Genomic DNA, 19,376 nt, shown 5'->3' with positions numbered 1-19,376 from the left:
ACCGGGTAATTGGTTGACCAATGTCAGCGCGAATCTCGAGGTGCATCCATGTGTTAAAAAGGTATATCAAAACATTATAGTCTAAAACTCAATAAAGTCAAAGAAAAATATAGGGAAATTTGCATTTAAACCTTGCCTTTTCTCCTATTTACCATTTACGTCCTATATTTTTAATATTTACAAATCTGAGTTATTCTTGCTTTGAAATTTTAGGCTAATATTTAAAATACAGGGTGTAAAATGCAAATTTTCACTATTCGGATTCAGATACCTATCCGGGTTTATCCGGGCTATCGGGCACGGGTTATGACATAACGGATCCTCTATCGTGGTTGAGAATTGTCGTTGGTCAAAGTCTTCTTCCATTTTTATCCCTCGAGAAATTAATTATTCACATATAAATATATATTTATTATTTTTGATCTATTCGCCCCTTGAATCGATAGGAAAGAGAGACGGGAATCGTCGGCGAAACTACTACTACTAGTTCTTCTTCTTCCCTTGGTTGCGTCGCTTGCACGGTTTTTGTCTTCGTCGCGCTCCTAGATCGGAGTTCTTCTTGGGGGATCTCCGAGCATTGAGAGGAAGGAGGAGGAGGAGAGATGAATAGGATCTTTGGTGCGAAGAAGAACAAGGAACCGCCGCCGTCGATCCAGGATGCTACCGAAAGGGTATTGCCTCTCTCCTTTTGATTTTGATTTTTTGGTCTTTTTTCCTAGAGCATATTGGTTCTTATGAGCACAGGCGATCTTTGTTGCCCGAAAGATTAGGTCTTTTTTATTTTATTTGGTACTATTTTATATTGAATTTGTTGAGTATGTTCCAATGGGCGGTTGGAATTAGGGGTTCGTGGCAATCCTTTAAGAATGGTAGGTGCGGATGAACTTGTGTTAATTGACGCGGAAATATGGGCTAAGTTAACCTCCTAAGTATATAGTTCTTCAGATGGCCACTTTGTGAAACATTCCGGAATTTTGCAAGTAGACAACAAAAGGAATCGACATTGCCTTTGCTGTAGGCTGTTGATAAGTTAAACGTCTGGTTGTAATAATGTTTCACTAGTGCTTTGCAGCGGGCATTATATTGCTTCGTTGATTATGGGTTTTACTTCAAAAGAATATAAAAAGAAAAAAAAGAAAGGCCCTTCGATGATGATCTGGAAGGAAACCTAGAGATATTAAATATAAGGGGAGGTTATGATTAACCTCTTTGTGGTTAGGCCTAAATTTGTTTCACCATTTTATTATTTCATTTGTGTCACTTTGTCAATGTGTCCTTATGATTATATCTAAATCGAAACTGTTACTCTTTTTTTTATCATATTTGATTAAACGATAGGTCAAATTTGAAGATCATTATTAGAGAGAAAGTTGTAAAGGATTATATAAGCTTTTCAATGAATCTAAAATAATATCAATTGGATCTCAGATGATAAATATATAATAAAAACATACATTTGTTTAATATATTTGTCATATCTTGTTATTTGAAATCCAATTTGTATTTTTTTAGATGTGTTCTTTTAAAACTTTGTCTGTAATGAGGATCTTTAAATTTGACTTTTAGTTTGATCAAATATGCTGGGAAAAATAAGGGTTGCACTTTAGTTTAGATCACAAGAAGATAAAGTGTGACAAATAAAACTATAGGAGGTGAAGTGAATGTAGGCCAAACCATAAGGAGGTAAAATATAATTTTTCCTAAATATAACCACTCAAAATTGCTTACATATTTATGAAAACTAAGAATGGGCATAGATCAATTAGTTGAATTTGTCTGGCCTAGTAGCATTGATTGAGAGTGGTACATTTATCTTGATTATAACTCTTACTATGATTTGGATTTATTACTTCATTTGATGGAGATTTTTTTACATCAGATAAATAAAAGAGGTGATACAGTCGATGATAAGATTAAAAAACTTGATGCTGAGCTGGCTAAATACAAAGAGCAAATCAAGAGGACTAGACCTGGTCCTGCTCAAGAAGCTGTCAAAGCTCGAGCCATGAGAGTTCTTAAGCAGAAGAGGATGTAAGATATCTCTTCCTTCTCATTCTTCACCTCTTTTATAATACTGTTACAGCTAATTGCATCATATGCATGAAATCTGTTTATCAACAACCACTTTGTTGATAGGATTGTTTGTCCTAAGTGAAATTATTATTAGTTAATAGTCATTTACTTCTATTTTTATACAATATCATTATAGTCTTATAGACTTAGTGACCTTGTATGACATGCTAATATCAATGTTTTCAAGAATTATAATTTGGTTTAGTCTGTTAGTATTGTAGAAATGTCTAGAAGATTATTTGGTGTTTCTGCATATCAGAGGCAAGGATATATTGAAAAAGTTTTGAATTGAGATGTTATGTTTCTTATTCAAGGTTGTACTTATTCTTATAGCCTTGTTGATATTACAGCAATGATGTTTAACAGCTGAGTTTCCTGAATTTTGTTATATTTAACTTTCACAATTCCTGAATTAAGAGTTATTGCGTACTGAGATCAGGAATTTGGTTCATATGATTCAATGTGCAAATGCACATTTTCCCGTCATTGTTTGTTTATACTGCTTGCACTGATTCGTATCAAATATCCATATCAAGTAATTAACAAAAATTCACTAGAAGATTGAAGTCACCTTTATAGAGGCATCATGTTATGGATATAAGCTGCAACTAACATGTTTCACTGGTTAATAAACTACTATGTTTCATTGTACAAAGAATAACTGAAACAGTGGTTGATTTTCATTTTGACTATGCAAGTGACTATACCTAATTGACTATGCGAGTGACTGAAAAGGTGGTTGATTCAAGCTATCATTATTCCCCTTAGGATCTTCTTAATTGTTTGTCCACAAACATTAAGAAGTTACTGTTTCAAAGTTTTGTAACACCATATCATGCTACCTTAGGTAACCCCGTAAATTTTCAACTCAACCATTGTATCATCTAGCCAAACAGATCTCTCAAGTTTCTTTTGCCTTGCACATTCTCAATATAACTTCTTACCATTTCCTCATTCAAATGATGTTTCGTTTAAAATATTTAGTCATAATATCTGTCATCTTTTTTTGTCATTGTTTTCTCCATTTCTTGATAGTTGACACTTCAAGTCTAAGGTTCATGACTTGAGGAAATTAACATGAAAATTTGACTTTAGTGTATTTATGTTGTATTTCTTCTTTTGATGCCAACAAGATAATAATGGAGTTGGAGTACTTTGTTTTTGGTTCTCACTTAAATGGATCAAAATTTTATTTCAGCCATTTTTCAAAGTGTCCCTTCTAGATAGAATGCAAGTGCACATTCAAGTGAATGAGTCTTGATGCAGACATAGTGTGGGGCAATTTACAGAAAAGGGAACGCCATTTTCCAGAAAAGGCAAAGAATATCTAGATTAGTTTTGCTGAACTCTGTTTTCATTCCATTCTCCATATTACGAAACTCTATATCTACCTTAGGAATCTGAAATTTGCAAGTTGGAGAGATTCAGATTTGGAAGACAAAGAGATGAGGTGTGCGTTGATGATCAATCAAAATATAAGATTGAAAAATGAGAAATAGTAATACAGGAACTCGAGAAGTTTGATGAACTTGATAATGTGCCCTTTGCTTCTATAGGCTGACAACTGCATTAAGAAAAAATGAAAGGTCAGGGTGAGGAAATTAAAAAAAAAAAAACCTGTATTTTCAATATGATGAAAATTAAATCTTAACTGTATTCTGGAACAACAACTGAATTTTAATTTATACCATATACCCATATATATACTATATGGTCGACAGTTGTACCGTGGAGCATTGATGGTATTGGCGCTACTGGCATGCTAAAGAGACTAAGATATTGGCCAAGATGAGTTTTCTTGTTATCTTTCTTGATCTTTAGGATTGAGGTGTTGGTGGATAGGATTGGACAAAAGATTTTAAATTTGTCACTGCTTTCTTTCTTTGTTACCTTATGAACATTAAACGGTTAAAGCATGGTCATCAGCTTGTTATATTTCAGGTTAACTAATAATGCTATCTGAGCAATCATTATGTAGTACATTTTGTACACTTACTAAAGTAGAGAAGAAAAACCAATTGAGTAGATTATAATCATTCTTTCTTTCCTATGTATATATCTTGGTCTCTGTCATGCTTGCTTTCATAGATGCACAAGTCAAGATTATCAATATTATCGGTATCTTGAAGTTAAATGAAATGTGAACAATCTTTATGGAACTTGGTTATTTGCATAGGTACGAGGGCCAGCGTGACATGCTCTACAATCAGACCTTTAACCTTGACCAAGTTTCTTTTGCTTCAGAAGGACTTAAAGATGCTCAACAAACTGTAACTCCTGGAACTTCTGCTGAAATATCCTATTGTATCATAATTTGCCAGACACTAAGTCATATGTTATTTTGATTTTTTCAGATGTCAGCATTGAAGTCTGCAAATAAGGAGTTGAAGGGAATGATGAAAACTGTGAAGATTGAAGATATAGATGTATGTTTGGTGCCTTTCTAGTTACATTGACTTTCCAAAAGGATACAAAATTAAGTTTCACTTAAGCTGGTCTGGTGTATGATTAGTACTTTACTAGCATCAGAACTTTTTGCCATACATTTCATTGATTTCAAACTCCTTTCTTCCTGGAATATGTAGAGTATGCAAGACCAAATGATGGATATGATGGATATAAGTACTGAAATACAAGAATCTCTTGGTAGAAGCTACAATGTCCCTGATGACATTGATGAGGACGATCTTATGGGAGGTAAGATAGAGTCCAAGTGGCTAAAAGTGATGGATAGAGGTAATTTGTCCCAATTAACATGTCATATTTTGAAATTCAGAGCTAGATGCCTTGGAAGCTGACATGGAGACAGAAGCTGATGCAGTCCCATCCTACCTTCAACCAGATAAGGAACAAGATGTGGATGCAGAACTCAACTTACCTGCAGCACCATCAGGCCATGCAGCAGTTCCACCCGACAGACAGAACCCCCAAGTATATTAGTCATCACATTACATTTACATTTTACATTTTGAATTATACTGCATGAAACTGTGATTTTATGCCCCTCTTTAACAAATAAAGGATTAGAAGGCCCACAATTGTGATTTGACATCATACTATTGGAAGTGAAGCGTCTTATATTTAAAATAATACTCGAATCTTTGTGCAAGTCCTGTAAATGGAGGTTTAGGCAGATGGCCCCAAACTGACTTTTCAGTCATATGGGGACAAAATATGCATGTAGAAAGTCAATTGTTTCTAACTTATTCTAATCACCTTGTCAATATTCCTCGGATTATAGAAAAAAAATAAAATTGGCATCATGAAGTAGTATTTACTCTGTTGGCCAGGATATAGAGACTTGTGTTGCTGAGTTCTTTATTGAAAAATTCTAGACATGTTTCATCATTCAGTAGGATGCTTGCTATGTGATGTAGAAATCTTGTGTGGCACTTAGCTTAGCAATTTAATGATCAATGTGTTTTGCATACATTAATGTTCTTTGAAGAGTTCACTTTTAACTCTTCCATGCTTCTCATTCCATAATCAAGTTGTTGTAAAGTTCTGTTTGGACCAATACCTTGACTACGTCAGCCTTTTCTGAATACTGTTATTATTCTCCTCTCATTTTGATAAGTTGCTACTCAAAGTGTTCTAATATCTCTATCCTTTCAATTTAAATAGTAATTCATAAGTATATAGTGCTTGAAATTGTGAGATGAAATAGACAGTACCGCTGATCAAAGTAATCTTATTAAGGAGCCAAATAAACAACATTAAGATTTAGATGGAGAAGATGGTGGCTTCACTGTAGAGGGCTTGGATACATTTGATGGGATTTGGATGTAATTTGTTCTCATATCCAATCTTATTAGTATCGCATGAGATATCTTTATTATGAAATCTTACTCAACAATTTGAAAAGACTCCCAAGCTTCTCATCTGGTACTTCTTAGAAGTAACCAGAACTTAATGCTCATGAGACAAGGACATGAGTTTGGATTGGTCAGATAGCTTACTGTTCAATTCTGCAAAAGGAATAAATCAAGATACAAGTTCATGTAGCAGAGCAAGTTAGATATATTTTAATGTTTAACAATTATTAAAGAATAAAAAGGAAGCAATTTTGTTTCATTATACCTTTTATCTTCTATATAATTGGCAAATAATTTTGTTTGAAGATTTGGCTTGTTTGTTTTCCAATCTGAAGGGTAGAATTTTTTTGATTGCTGTTTTATACCATGTTTGTAAATGACTGTCATGAGAAATACTCTTTTGTTTGTAGATTTAATCAATCAATGTGTGATATTCTGAAGTGAGTGATGATATTGTTGTTATATACACAACATTTACCATTCAACTTTACATCTTATCAGAACTATTAACTTCTTGACTTTTGATAGAGTTCTAAATTCTTCAACCGGTTTTGGTTTTATTATTGATGGATATTCTTTTAGGTACTTTTGTTGGTTGAAGAATCTGACTATTAATGAATGGTAAAATATCCAAAATTAGAAAAGTCTGATGTCTGTGAACTGCGCAACATGGGTAACAGTGGTGTTACCAGTTACAATTTAAAGGAAAACAGATAATACCTTGTCCTTGTGCAGGGGATTTTGGATGTGATTTCCTTGTGTGGTATTCAAACTTTATTCACTTTTCATTTAATAAACTTGGACATGTATCTCTTTCCTCAGAAAATCTTGGACCTGGATCTTCTCTGATATCCAGTTTAATTAACTTATGCCATAAACCCCTTTTCTTTTTGTGAGGGCTGAACTATGTAGACTCTGTGAGAGGTTGGAGGGATGCCGGACTATTTTATTTTAAGACCTTTTCAGTTGGAAATTGGTTCATGCAATGATGTCAGTTGAGCCAGAGGAAACACCTCCAGAACTGAGTAACATTATACAAGGTTCTTGGTTACAAGACAATCAAATAATACACTAGTAAAGAAAGTTTTTTGTTGAACAGACCTTCTGTGCATTTGATTCCATAGTCAAGAACTTGTATATCTGAAAGTCAAATTTCATCCTTCTTTTCCGTAATACATGTATCTTTAGTTTCCTTTCTTTATGAAAATTTTTTTTATCTTTTTTCTTTTGGACAGAAGTATCTTTTGCGCAAGGAAAAATGTGAATGACTTAAACTTACTAGTCTAGTTTTAATATGGCATTGGTTCTGTTATCAAATGTGCATCATTTTTCACTTTTATGCAGTTGGCATTCAATACTTATAACCTAATCACATATTCTGATACAGATGGAGGATGAGCTTGGATTACCTGCTGTCCCTCGAGCATCCCTTCGGGGTTAGACTATCGCCAAAACTATTGCTTATGTAGGCCATCTCTCATGTCAGGCAGAAACCCACTAGTGGATTTGTAATATAATACTACACAGTGTGCCTTACATATTTAAATGACTTTGATTGTCAACCTCTGCAACCTTTTGTCATTAAATTCTGATTGTTATGTCGATGGCCTGAACATTTATTTGTGGTGCTATGTGAAATGACTGAGCTCTTGGAATATTCATTAAATCATGGCCTACCAGAAATTTATCAGTTCATATCTCTTGAAAAATGGTTGATTTTTTTGGATTTGCATGTAGGAAAGTAAAAAAGTTAGAATATGCATTTTTACAGGAGCTTTTCTTCTCCTTTTTATCCTTTTTCTTTTCTTCTTCCTCTTTTGTTTTTTTTTCTCCTTTTCCTTCTTGTTCTGAAGTCGACTATCTTTTTGGAAATGAAATAAAGCTAATGGTAATCCTACGACGATTACTCGATCGGTGTTATTAGCTGTTACATGGCTAATTCTAGCAAGAAGCATTGGCAGGAGGGGAAGTGAATACTTGGGTATATCTTGGAGATTTCAGATGTTAGTTTAGTTTTTGATGGGGATAGTGATTTGAGCTATACCCTAGTAAGTTATATCTATTCATCAACCTTTTAGAACTTAACTTGACCAGCCCTATTTAGCTGCTCACATTTAGACTATTATTAAGCTCTTGCTCACAAATTATCCTTTGCCATCATTTTCACCAGATAACATCATACACTTGTCTTCACACTTGGAGAGGCCAAAAAATGAAAAAAAAAATCTTCAAGTTGATCCAATCAATGAGGGAGGAATGATCAGGGAAAAATATCTATGGAAATTTTCCCTTAGAATTTAGGTGTTATTGCAAAGTTCACAAAATATCTATGGGATGATGTAATGGATGGGAGAATATCTACAAGGTGGTGGGGTCTTCCTCCCTCCCTTTTACTTGGAGAGAAGCTCTCCAAGATAAACGCATGGAATCTTATCCATTCCAATTGCCTCTCTATAAATACCAAGGATCACCTTATCACATTTAAGAACAAGAAAACCAGTGATCACCAAAGGAACAAAGATGCAGGCAGTAGCTGTTTCATCTTTCACTGTTTCATTGCCACTCAAAGGCACTAAAAACTTGGTGCCAAGGAGATCACCAAAGCTACAAAGAACACTCATCAGCCCTCGAGCCGTCGCTATATCTGCTTCTGAGTCCTCGACGATCGATTATAGCTCCTCGATCTCGTATTTCACCTCCTTCTCCTTGCCTACCTTTAGTAACTTTTTAATAGCAGTAATCCTATAAAATTTTTATTTTAGAATCCACTCTAAAATCCCTTATTTGGGTAGATACCTCTTAAGAATTGATAGTTTCACTTGAAAGAATTACCATATGAATCATTTGATGTTAAAGGAATTGAAGTACTTCAATCTTTGTGGGATTTTAATTGTTGGTAACAAAAATATATATAATCTAAGAGATATACGCATTAAAAGGACCCTTTATTCTAAGAAATAGCTCATGCATTCAAGTGGCTTCATATATATTAGCTTAGCATTCTTTTTATCCTATTGTTTTGAGATTAAACGACGGTTTTTATGCAAATTTTGCAGCGTATTTCCAATGGAAGCTTGTGAATTAATCGGTGGAGATGCGTGTGCTGCACAGATGTTCCCTGAAATAAAACTTGCAGCAGCTGAGGCGAACCGCAGTAATTCTAGTGCAGCTTTGCAGGAGATCGACCGAGAATACTTAGACTACGATGAGCGAAGGACGTAAGTATATTTAGTAGTTCAGAGGCAATTTCTTCATATATAGCTCAAGTGCAGTATGAGAATTCAGATCAAATACACTGCATCTTTTTCAGGGTGTTCCCTGATGAAGCATGTGATAATCTTGGAGGAGAATTCTGCGAAGCGGATTACCAGCTCGGTGTCTTGGCGTAAGAAATAATGTAGCTGCTTTTGAATTATTGTGAATGCTGAATCCTAGATGAAATGTAAGGAATCTAAGCAGGCAGCAAATTAGGAGTATGTAATTAAGGAGGTAAAAAGATTAATAAAACTATCAATTTAGTACAGGTATGTTAGTCACACATGGCAATGAATGGCAGGCAAACATATGAAGCAATATTTGAAGGTATGAAGTTAAAAACTATCATCTTTAAATGGCAGGTAGTTAACAGAAGTTTATGGTGACAGATTTGAATTCAGAATTCCTTAAAAGTAGGACAAAGATCAAGACTTGGGAAGAGAAATATACTATCTGCAATCTTTGAGATTCAAAAGAAGAAGAAACATCTGATAATGGCATTTAAATACTCTTTAACTTGTACTTGGAATATTGAAAGAAAGAGTCACTAATACAATTCAAAGTGCTTCAAAACTTAAATGAGGGTTGCATATCCTCTGAAGCTCTGACTGCAGAAATTTCTTTCATCTAAGCACAATTGAAGCATGTAATAAGTGGAAGAATCACTTAAATGATTTCTTTTTTAAATTTTATTGGGCAGCTAATCGGATGCCGCCAAGTACCCTACTATGGATAATCATAAGAATACTTGATTCAATTTCAAAAGTAAAATATACTACCAATCAAATTACTACAGTATGCAGTATATATATATATATATATATATATATATATATATATATATCCCTCAAGAAAATTGGTTTATACCATTAGGACTTGTTTTCTTATCCATTATTTTGTTGGTTATCATTTTTTTTAATACAAAATTGGCTATGTATGAATAGATGAACATTTTCATTTATGAATACTAACCCAAAAGTTGAACCACTAAGTGAATGGTTTTAATAGGAAAAATGATTTAATACATATATCATTCCGAATATAATATAATATAGTTTTAATATAATTCCAAATGGTTTTAGTAATTCTTTTTTTTTTAAAAAAAAAACCTTGGATGTTAGGGATCATGTTACAAATAGGGAGGACATGGGGGGTTAAAATCACAAATTTACTATTGAAGAAGGTGATATCTATCTGGAGAAATCCTTATGGTTTCAGTGCTTTTGCCCTAAAGAAATGAATAGATATAAAATAGAAAGCCATTCAGACAGTCAAGTACATCTGCAATTCCCTCAAATTAAAGTAACAAAAGATAGTACTCTTAAAAGTCCCATCATCAGGAATCTAACCAACTCCACAATTATTTTGTTGCTGAAAGTTAAGTTCTTTGAGGGTCAGCAATCAGCATCAGAACTCTTGTGCTCCAATAATATTCTCTTAGTAGTCACACTGTCCATTAGATCAAACAATAGACTCACTTTATGTCTGTATGTTTCATTATATCTGGATATCAGATCCTGACAACAGCCAAAGAATCTAGTCCAGTTTGATATTTAATTTTATTGGACAGAGTTCTGAATACAACCAAGTATAGAGGACAAATTTTAACAGTCCTTTTGATGTTAAATATACTGGCCAAAGCATGATGAACAAAATCAGAAGAATATCAAATGCCTGTGGCAGTACTGCAGATAGATAATAAAGTACCAGAATGAGAGAAGCATTTCTAGGTTATTGTGGTCATCTAATCATGTTGGATTAAGTCAGAAGAGCTCAAGATATGATAAGAGATTTCTGCATTTAAGAGCAAAGCAGAAGGCATTTTACCAAGCAAAGAGGAGGGATGCCAGTTCTTGTGTCAGTTGTGACAGTATGATCTGCAGAGATGATGTTGTAGTGGAAGGTGAAGGAATAAGAAATGGAAGAGTAGATGAACACATGATGCTAGTGAAGGCATTGAATGGGTATTGAGCACTGAAATAAAGGGGGAGATGAGATCTATCATAACTGCAAAGACACAGGAGATGCTCTAATATTCTAGTAGATATCATTTATGGACATACTGCAGTTATGACAGAGAAGAAGAAGGGAATAATAAAAGTTTCAAGGTGGATAAATCTTTACTTTTTTCACTCTCTGCAATGCTTGGACTGGTTTTTGGGGAAAAAGATTCCAACCATCAAATCCATAAAAGATTCCTTTTCGTCTAGAGGATTTTGCTGGCCAGAAGCAATTGGCGAAGATAACTTTTCGACGAACAATTCAATCGATGCGAAAATACCAAACATCAAATTTAGAGGATATACTCGCAAAGGGAACCTCAGTTATATCGTATCAAGAAAGAGTCGGCTATCTAAATTCTAGGGAGGGCCATCCATGAAAGTGGTAAAAGAAAACTTGGAGAAGAAATCTGGATGAGCTGCTTGATCAAAATAATTCCACTATGAAGAAAGCAAGCAGTGATGGATTACAAATCTAAGCCACTAAAAACAAATGATAGAGCACCACCTTACTTATCTTGCAAAGGAAAATACTAATGGATTTTGATAAAACAACAGCAATATGAAAGATAAAAATTTCAAATCAGCCACATAAAATTTACTAGACCATGCAGTTATTCAACAGAAACATTTATTCTAAGAATAGAAAAGGGTGAAATGTTCTCTTGTTGCCAAGTTCACTCACTACAGGGGAATTATCCATGAGGTATCATTCTCACATCACAATGCTAAGAACTCTTAAAACTAGCCTGATAGCATTCATAGCCACACCAGATTGAGAGGCAGTGAAAGCTCCTCGCTAAGCTACTGCTTGATGTTTTTTTTATAGCTGATTCATCTGCGATCAAATCTGGCTACATCATGTTGTGAAAACCTGCAGATTGTAAGAGCACTGCTTTGATTTCTTCAGGCAGAACGCCAGGTGCATCCTTGCATTGCTGAATGAAGGTATAAAAGAACAACATCAACTAATTTATTCAGTTCAAGGAAGAATGGGAAAACTTTACTAGTTAGTAAATAAAAAAAAAAACCACTTCTTGTAAGTTTATTGGTATATTCTTAGTATATTTTACCTTTTCAATATATGACTGCAATGTTATCTTTTCCCACCTTTGCAGAAAAATAAAAGAGAGAAAAAAGAAATACCTACATCGAGGGTGCTTTAGTAAACTAAATAAAATATATTGGGAATATTTGTTAAGAATGACTAGGAGGTAGTTTTTCCCAAAGTACGATTAATTGTAGGAAGTTTGACACAATAAAACCAAAACATAAATAGTGACGTGAGAAAAAACAAAAGAAACTTAAAACTTTTAAGCATCAATTCTGGAGCATACCTCAGCTCGGAAGACGTCGAGTGCAAACCCATTGAAGCAACTGATGACTGCTTGCTGGATGTCAAGTCCAAGGCCATCAAGTGCTCTCATTGTGGAGAGAAGGAGACCAGGTCGACGAGCACAGAACATATGGATGTTGACTGCTCGGCCCTCTCTTAGCCTGACTTCAACCTTTAATAGCATATTATGTATGTTTATTAAAAATATAATCATGAGCAAAAAGCTAATGTTCTAGAAAGTAATAGAACCAAGCATTGTGATTAATCATTGTCGGTGCGATTCAGATTCTTTGTCTCACTATCTCCCAAGTTTCACAAGGTTTAGATCATGTGAGTCAGTATTAAAGAAAATCTCTCCAGAATATAAAATTTGAATAAAAGGAAGTAGATACTGGTAAAGTTCATTGATGCTAACCCTTGCCGGCTGACTATTAGGGCTAGGCAATGGACTCGGGCAGAGTTCCTCCTTCACACGAGATGGTAAAGTCGGTAATGTAGGAGTCAAAGGGTGAAAACTTGCTGTAGTTGGAGGCAAGGAAGAAGTGGAAGGTATAGACTCAAGTTCGTTGTGGAGATCGTTGATCTTTTGCAGAAGCTCCTTCAGGTACTCAATTGCATCACCCAGAATAGAAGCTCTATCCATCTGTTAAAAGGAAAGATAAGTATATTAAGGTGGAGAAGATGAAAACAAAGAGAAAAACATATTGTTGAATATGAAATTATGTACATTGAACAGTTGCTATCATTATCAGATTTAAGGGGGTATAGCCCTGTAAGCGAAGATTACTAACTTCTTCAGTAGTCATGAAAGACTTTGTGGGAAAAACACCAAATTGTGAACTATGGCATAGGCTAACAAGCATCAGCAGTCATGAAAGCCCAACAGAAAAATTACACTGTAATAATCATCAAAATTTGGCAACTTCGCACGATGAACTTTAACCAACAAAATTAGCTTTCCATGTTGCCTTCATCGCAAGACGAGCACTGATCAACTGACCAGCAAAATCCTCTAGACAAAAAGGAAATTTTTACAAAGGTAAGAAAGCTAAACTAATGGACAACAAACATATTGCAAAGGAAAACAAAGACTTATACAATTGTAAGCACAAAATTTGCCTCAAACTCGCAAATGAAACATCACTACTAAATTACCAAAAGGAAAAAAAAACATGCAGCATTTTGCTAGTTATCATGAATCTCATAACTAGAATTCATGAACTCTACAAAAAGAAGAAGACACTTACTAATCCACATAACTAACCAGTTGAGCTGCATCTCTAAATTCATCAGAAAGGTAACAACCTTAGAAATGCAACAAACAAACGAACAAACAATGTAGCATTCATCGTACTACTGGATATATGGGAAATTTGAAGAATCCACATTCTCACCTTGCTGATCTTCGGAACGACGGATCTAAGCATGTAAAGCCGGTCGTTGAGCTTCTTCCTCCGCCGCCTTTCGGCCATCAGGTTTTTCGCCGGCAGGCCCTTCTTCTTCCCCTTCTGATCTCCGCCACCCGTAACCGTGCTATTGGCATTTGAATTATTCCCTCCGCAGCCGCCGCCACCACTCTTTGCATTCTCCTCACTCATTGCATTCTCCCCCGCCGCGTCATCTGAGTCATAGTTAAAACCCAATCCATCCATACTCCCCTCATCAACCTCATCCTCCTCATTCCCCTTCCTCTTCTTCTCAGGCTCCTCCTCTAAACAGTTCCTACCACTTCCAATGCTCCCCTGGTCACCAACTCCCGGGGCCCAGAACCCCAAGCTCCCACCTTTCTCCCCGCCGGCGATCAAATTCTGCCGCAGAGCGGCGGCCGCGCGCTTCTGGAACAGAGTCGGCTGCGCGCCAACGGGAGGAAATATCTCCAGAGGCCTCAATACATTGTTGCGGCTAAGAAACGGCGAGGGCGAGCTCTCGAACCCGTCGAAGCCCAACTTATTAATCGCAGCGCCGGAGCTAGACCCGGAAAAATCTTCCGGCGGGGGAGGCAAAAGGCGTGCCCCTGAGCCCAATTCTTGGCCCAAACCACCGAATCCGAACACACCAAGACCGCCTCCCCTGTTCACAAAACCAGGCGAAGTGGATAACTGGGTGGCTCCAGTGAGGAATCCGGAGCCATCGCAGCTGAAATCGAAGCCCGAATCAAACGGGTTCGAAGAAACTATGTTAAGAAGCGAGGAAAGATTGGATTTTGACGGGAAAAAAGTCTGGGACTGCTCGAGAGGCAAGAGGATGGAGTCGGAGGGCGACGGGTTTGGAGCAAAGGTAAGTCCTTTAATGTCGTGGTGAGCTTGGAGGGACTCGAAGGAGGGTTGGTGGGTTGGGTTGGAAGGCAAGCACCAGTCGTCGTCGAGCATGGACTTGAAGGTGGAGAGACCCATTTCGCCATTGGGGCCGGAGTGGAGCTCTGGGTTCTGGTTCCCGCTTTGGTTGGGGTTCGCGTTGGGTCGAGCCCAGTCTTCTTCGTCCCCTCCTCCCGCTTCTTCCATCCACACCACGCCATTAACTCTCGAGAGCATCTCTGTTCTCCTCCAACTCTCCCACTGCTTCGGAGCTTCAAAGAGAGATAAGAGAAGAATAAGAGAGAGAAAGTATAAGAGTTAAGAGAAGGAAAACGAGAGAGAGAGAGAGAGGAGAGAGAGAGAGAGAAGAGTTTGAGCGTTACGCTGTAAGGAAAAGGAAGACGTGTGGTAGTATTTAATCTGCTACGTAATGCCACACTGCTGCTGGCACTGGTTAAGTAATCTAATGGCAGCAAGAGAGTTACCAAAATGCCCTCCAACCTCCCCCAAAGAGTTAATCTTCTTTGCATTTCCTTATTTTCAAGGCTCTTTCTGCAATATCAAGTTTTATTCTTCTTTCTTCTTCTTTTTTAACATATTTTGCAAATTAGACCTTTCAGATATATATTTGCCTAAATTCTTCACATTTTTCATTTGTATGGACTATGGAATGTTCTGACTCCATTGGTATTTTTTATTGAAGTAAAATTTTGTACTCTTTCTCTTGCATGCTGTTCAGAGTAAGGAGTTGGTTAGCAAATATGTGCCAAAATAGAGAAGAGTGAGGGTCCAAGTGTGTAATTCTTGCACAGTTTTCTGGAAGGCTGGCTTTTCTTGCAAATGCTCAGGCTATTCTTCTATCCTATCTTATTCCTATTCTTATGTTTGAGGACTTTAGTTGTGGCCTAAAATAGGAGAAAGAGGAAGAGCAGAGAGCCCACAGTGAATTCAGATCTTTTACTTTCTATCATGTGGCATTAAAACTAAATTGGCACTATTATGCCATGCACCAGCTTTCTTTCTTTTCCCCAGCAATGCCGTTGTTGTCTGGGTCTGTAACAATGGCGGTTAATTAGTCACAAATACCTTTTTTGCTGATTAATAATGACAAAATTTAGCTCATCAGATGAAGTTACGATGCGTTGGTGCACATTTGACGATGATATATAAAATCACCGATGCTGATTATACTAGTGAATATATATATATATATATATATATAGGATTGTCATAATTTTGATGAACTCCTAGATTACTTCTTTAAAAAAAAAAAGAAAAGAAAAAAAAAGAAAAGAAAAGGAGGAGGTCTCCAATTTCGATTGAAGTGGTCCATGCAAGTCTCATAAATGGAGGTGAGTCATATTCATGTGAGGGAGTAAGAAGGTTACTTTTTCAATTGACTTCTATAGAGAGAGAGAGAGAGAGGAGGGTACGAAGTAGGAGACATGGCAATATGGCATTTTATGGCATGTCCTTTCGGATATACATGCTGAATGATCCATGGATTGGACCATCAACTTTCTCAATGCCATATCTTAGGAGAGACACCAACTGATCATTTGAAATATTTAATTCCTTACTTACTTCACTCTCATCTTTGCACACAAACAAATAAGGCAAAAAAGAAAATGTAAATAGAAGTAAAGTAGAGGGTTAGAAGTTGAGAGAGGGTAGCAGTGTCAGGCAATGAGTTATATATATATATATATATATATATATATATTGCTGCTAATTATTCCAGGAAAAGGGTAAGGAGTTATAACTGGGAAAGCTACATGTCATAATGGTTTTCCCTGGTAAAAGGGGCAATCACCTAAGATGAGAGAGATATATCATAGAGGTTGTTCGCATGTTCTAGTGAGAGAGATGGAAGAGGTGGGGTTTTGCTTTAACGGCTGTGGTCTGGTGTCCTAAGCAAGAGTCATTAATGGCAGATGAGACAAACCAAGGAAGAGAGGGAGAGAGGGAGAGAGCGAGGAGTTGAGGGAGAGAATAAATTCAAAGGGGTAAGAAGAGGAAACCCAAGTTTCTCGTGAATGCTTCTATACACCTCACCAAAAAGGAGATTCCATAGTGTTTTGGATGCACAGACACATGCAACCCTAACCATGGTTTTCGTGAGGCACTTAAGATGGGATAAATATTTGATATCCAAAGGTACGTGGCATTCCGATGTTGAAGTATCTATCTCTTCCCCCTTTACCTTTTTTTTTTAATAACCGGTGCGTTAGAATTTATACAGAAATAAAAAGATGGCGGAGGAATCTTTGAATCATGTATTATTTTATCTGCTTAGGTGGCATCCTAGCGACAAAGTATATTTTCTCGGCTTTTTTTTTTATTTTTTTGTTGTATCAAGTGTGTCGGTGTTTTAACATAAATTCTAGCGCCAAAATATCTGTTTAGTTATTCTTTATAGTAAGTGTGTTAGGGTTTATATAAAATCGGAAGAATTTTTTAATTTTGTATTATTTGTCATATTTAGGTGGCATCCTAGTGATAAAGAATGGTATTTTTATATATAAATTTCAACGCCAGAATAACTGTTTAGTTTAGCGCATGGATTAGAGTTTATACATAAATAAAAAAAGATCATAGAGGAATCTTTGAACCCCGTATTATCTAATTCTAACACCAAAGCATCTGTTCATTTAATCTTTATAGCAAGTACGTAAGAGTTCATACAGAAATGGAAGGATGATAGAGGAATCATTGAACATGTATTATCTAATCCACTTAGGTGGCACTCTAGTGACAAAATATATGTTTGATTATTTTTTTTCATATATAGCAAGTATAAATTTCAACGTCAAAATATTCCTTCAGTTACTTTTTATAGCAAATGCATTATAGTTTATACAAAAATAATAGAATGGCAGAGGAATCTTTAAACCATATATTATCTAATCCAATTAAGTGTGTTATAGTAACAAAGCATGTGTTTGATGTTTTTTATATACAGCAAGTGTGTCAGTATTTCTACATAAATTTTAGCCCCAAAATATCTTTTTAGTTACTCTTCATAGTATGTGCGTTACAACTTCTAGCAATAGAAAGATGGCAGAGGAATCTTTGAACCACATATTATCTTCATTTCATAGTAAGTGTGTCAGTATTTATACATAAATTCTAACGCTAAAGCATCTGTTCAGTTACTTTTTATAGTAAGTATGATAAAATTTATATAGAAATGGAAGGATGGTAGAAAAATCTTTGAACCATATATTATTTAATCTAATTAGGTGAAACCCTAGTGATAAAGCATGTGCTTGATTTCTTTTTATAGCAAGTGTGTTAGTGGTTTTATAGCAAACGAGTCTTTGAATGTATCCGTGCTTTATAATACTGGTCAATCAGCATAGATGACATCTAATTAACAAAATATCTGTTTGATTCCTTTTTATGGTAGGCGTCGGATTTTGCATCGGAATTACAAAATGACGTATGATTCTTTGACTACAACTATAATGTGACATTAGCGATAAAGAATGCTTATTTAGTTCCTATATTTGAGGGAGTTGATTCTGCATCTTTCAACGCACTTGGCCTTTTAGCAGTCTCAGTAGTGTTCAGTGCATCTATATCTAGAAAATATTGGCCCTTTGTCCGGCCCACATCTAGCCTTCAGGATCATGAATGATAAAAGAAAAAAAGATTTCACTTATTATTATATGGACTTATCCAACTTCGGATTCCGTACTTCTTCTCGACTCCTATTTTTTTCCATTTTTATAATATTTCCAAATTTCTACCTAAAATTTTCCATTCATTGCCTTTTGCTTGTCTTCCTTCAATAATAATAATAATAATAATAATAATAACTCTGCTTGGAATGAAGCATTGTGAGCTTATGGGCTTTGTGACATACTAGCCCGGCCCATTGGTTTGCTCCCCAAAAGGGGCCCAAAGATAGGAGGAGCTTGTCCATATATGCTCCAACGCACTAGTCCATACCAATAAAATCCAACGGTCAATAAATCTCCACGTATAAATACTATACTTCCAGACCGTAGCTTTCCTATTTGTCTAGATAGTACATTGAAGAGGATCCTAGTTCACCGTTATAAAGCCATTCCAGTTCGGACCGTCTGCATCCCTTTGGCCTTAAATTTTCCATTCATTGCCTTTTGCTTGTCTTCCTTCAATAATAATAATAATAATAATAATAATAACCATAATTGCATGAAATTCCTATATGACAATGGTTAAGACCGTAACTCATCTTCGATCCCACGCAACTGTTAATCCATGGCGTCTCTTTTTCTTCCTCTTCCAACCCCGGAGCTCTCCTGCAGTCGACTCAAACGAATCCAAATTGCCCACAGAAAGCCCATCTTCCTACACAAAATCCCTTCCTAGGTCTCCTTGAATCACAACCAGAGTGGCCATGTTGAGAATCTCCAACTCCTCTTCCTCTCCAAGCAAGCAATGAAATTTCCATGAAGCTCGCCTTCATGGATTCGTCCGGCGTTCCCGTCAAAGCCCATATCTTTGAATCCCTTTTCGAGGAACCCAGATGGGTCTCTTGGGGATTGCCTTCTTGATATGTATTCCGAGTGTTTGAGTATTTGCAATGCTCGGAAGCTATTCGGAGAAATGCCTG

General features: G+C 36.1%; 2 protein-coding genes across 2 annotated transcripts; one reads left to right on the top strand and one right to left on the bottom strand.

The window, feature by feature from the left end:
- The first annotated feature begins 428 nt into the window (after window positions 1-428).
- Window positions 429-9,409, top strand: LOC140760947 (vacuolar protein sorting-associated protein 60.1-like). Its single transcript, XM_073098064.1, has 9 exons — window positions 429-671; window positions 1,880-2,031; window positions 4,250-4,343; window positions 4,428-4,499; window positions 4,659-4,770; window positions 4,850-5,004; window positions 7,276-8,575; window positions 8,945-9,106; window positions 9,199-9,409. The coding sequence occupies exons 1-7, from the start codon at window positions 603-605 to the stop codon at window positions 7,327-7,329; spliced, it is 708 nt and encodes a 235-aa protein (XP_072954165.1). The 5' UTR covers window positions 429-602; the 3' UTR covers window positions 7,330-8,575; window positions 8,945-9,106; window positions 9,199-9,409.
- Window positions 9,410-11,773: 2,364 nt separating this feature from the next.
- LOC140767589 (transcription factor ICE1-like) lies at window positions 11,774-15,194 on the bottom strand. The gene is made up of 5 exons (XM_073107571.1): window positions 15,157-15,194; window positions 13,874-15,045; window positions 12,895-13,122; window positions 12,481-12,651; window positions 11,774-12,081 (listed from the first exon to the last, which is right to left on the bottom strand). Exons 2-5 carry the CDS (start codon window positions 15,008-15,010, stop codon window positions 11,998-12,000), a joined length of 1,620 nt encoding a protein of 539 aa, XP_072963672.1. The 5' UTR covers window positions 15,011-15,045; window positions 15,157-15,194; the 3' UTR covers window positions 11,774-11,997.
- Window positions 15,195-19,376: the final 4,182 nt, after the last annotated feature.

The sequence above is a fragment of the Typha angustifolia genome, chromosome 1 (genome assembly GCF_048772165.1).
Source record: "Typha angustifolia cultivar Huaian chromosome 1, ASM4877216v1, whole genome shotgun sequence".
NCBI classification, from domain to species: Eukaryota; Viridiplantae; Streptophyta; class Magnoliopsida; order Poales; family Typhaceae; genus Typha; species Typha angustifolia.
The sequence above is the reverse complement of the archived record's forward strand: the minus strand, read 5'-3'. Positions and strand labels throughout refer to the sequence as shown.

Excerpts from the sequence above, each read along its gene's own strand:
- LOC140760947 (XM_073098064.1), top strand. The coding sequence starts at position 603 with ATGAATAGGATCTTTGGTGCGAAGAAGAACAAGGAACCGCCGCCGTCG. Across the intron at positions 4,500-4,658 it reads TGAAGATTGAAGATATAGAT|AGTATGCAAGACCAAATGAT; the intron begins GTATGTTTGGTG and ends TGGAATATGTAG. Across the intron at positions 5,005-7,275 it reads CCGACAGACAGAACCCCCAA|ATGGAGGATGAGCTTGGATT; the intron begins GTATATTAGTCA and ends ATTCTGATACAG.
- LOC140767589 (XM_073107571.1), bottom strand. The coding sequence starts at position 15,010 with ATGCTCTCGAGAGTTAATGGCGTGGTGTGGATGGAAGAAGCGGGAGGA. Across the intron at positions 12,652-12,894 it reads CTAATAGTCAGCCGGCAAGG|GTTGAAGTCAGGCTAAGAGA; the intron begins GTTAGCATCAAT and ends ATGCTATTAAAG. Across the intron at positions 12,082-12,480 it reads TCGACGTCTTCCGAGCTGAG|CAATGCAAGGATGCACCTGG; the intron begins GTATGCTCCAGA and ends ACCTTCATTCAG.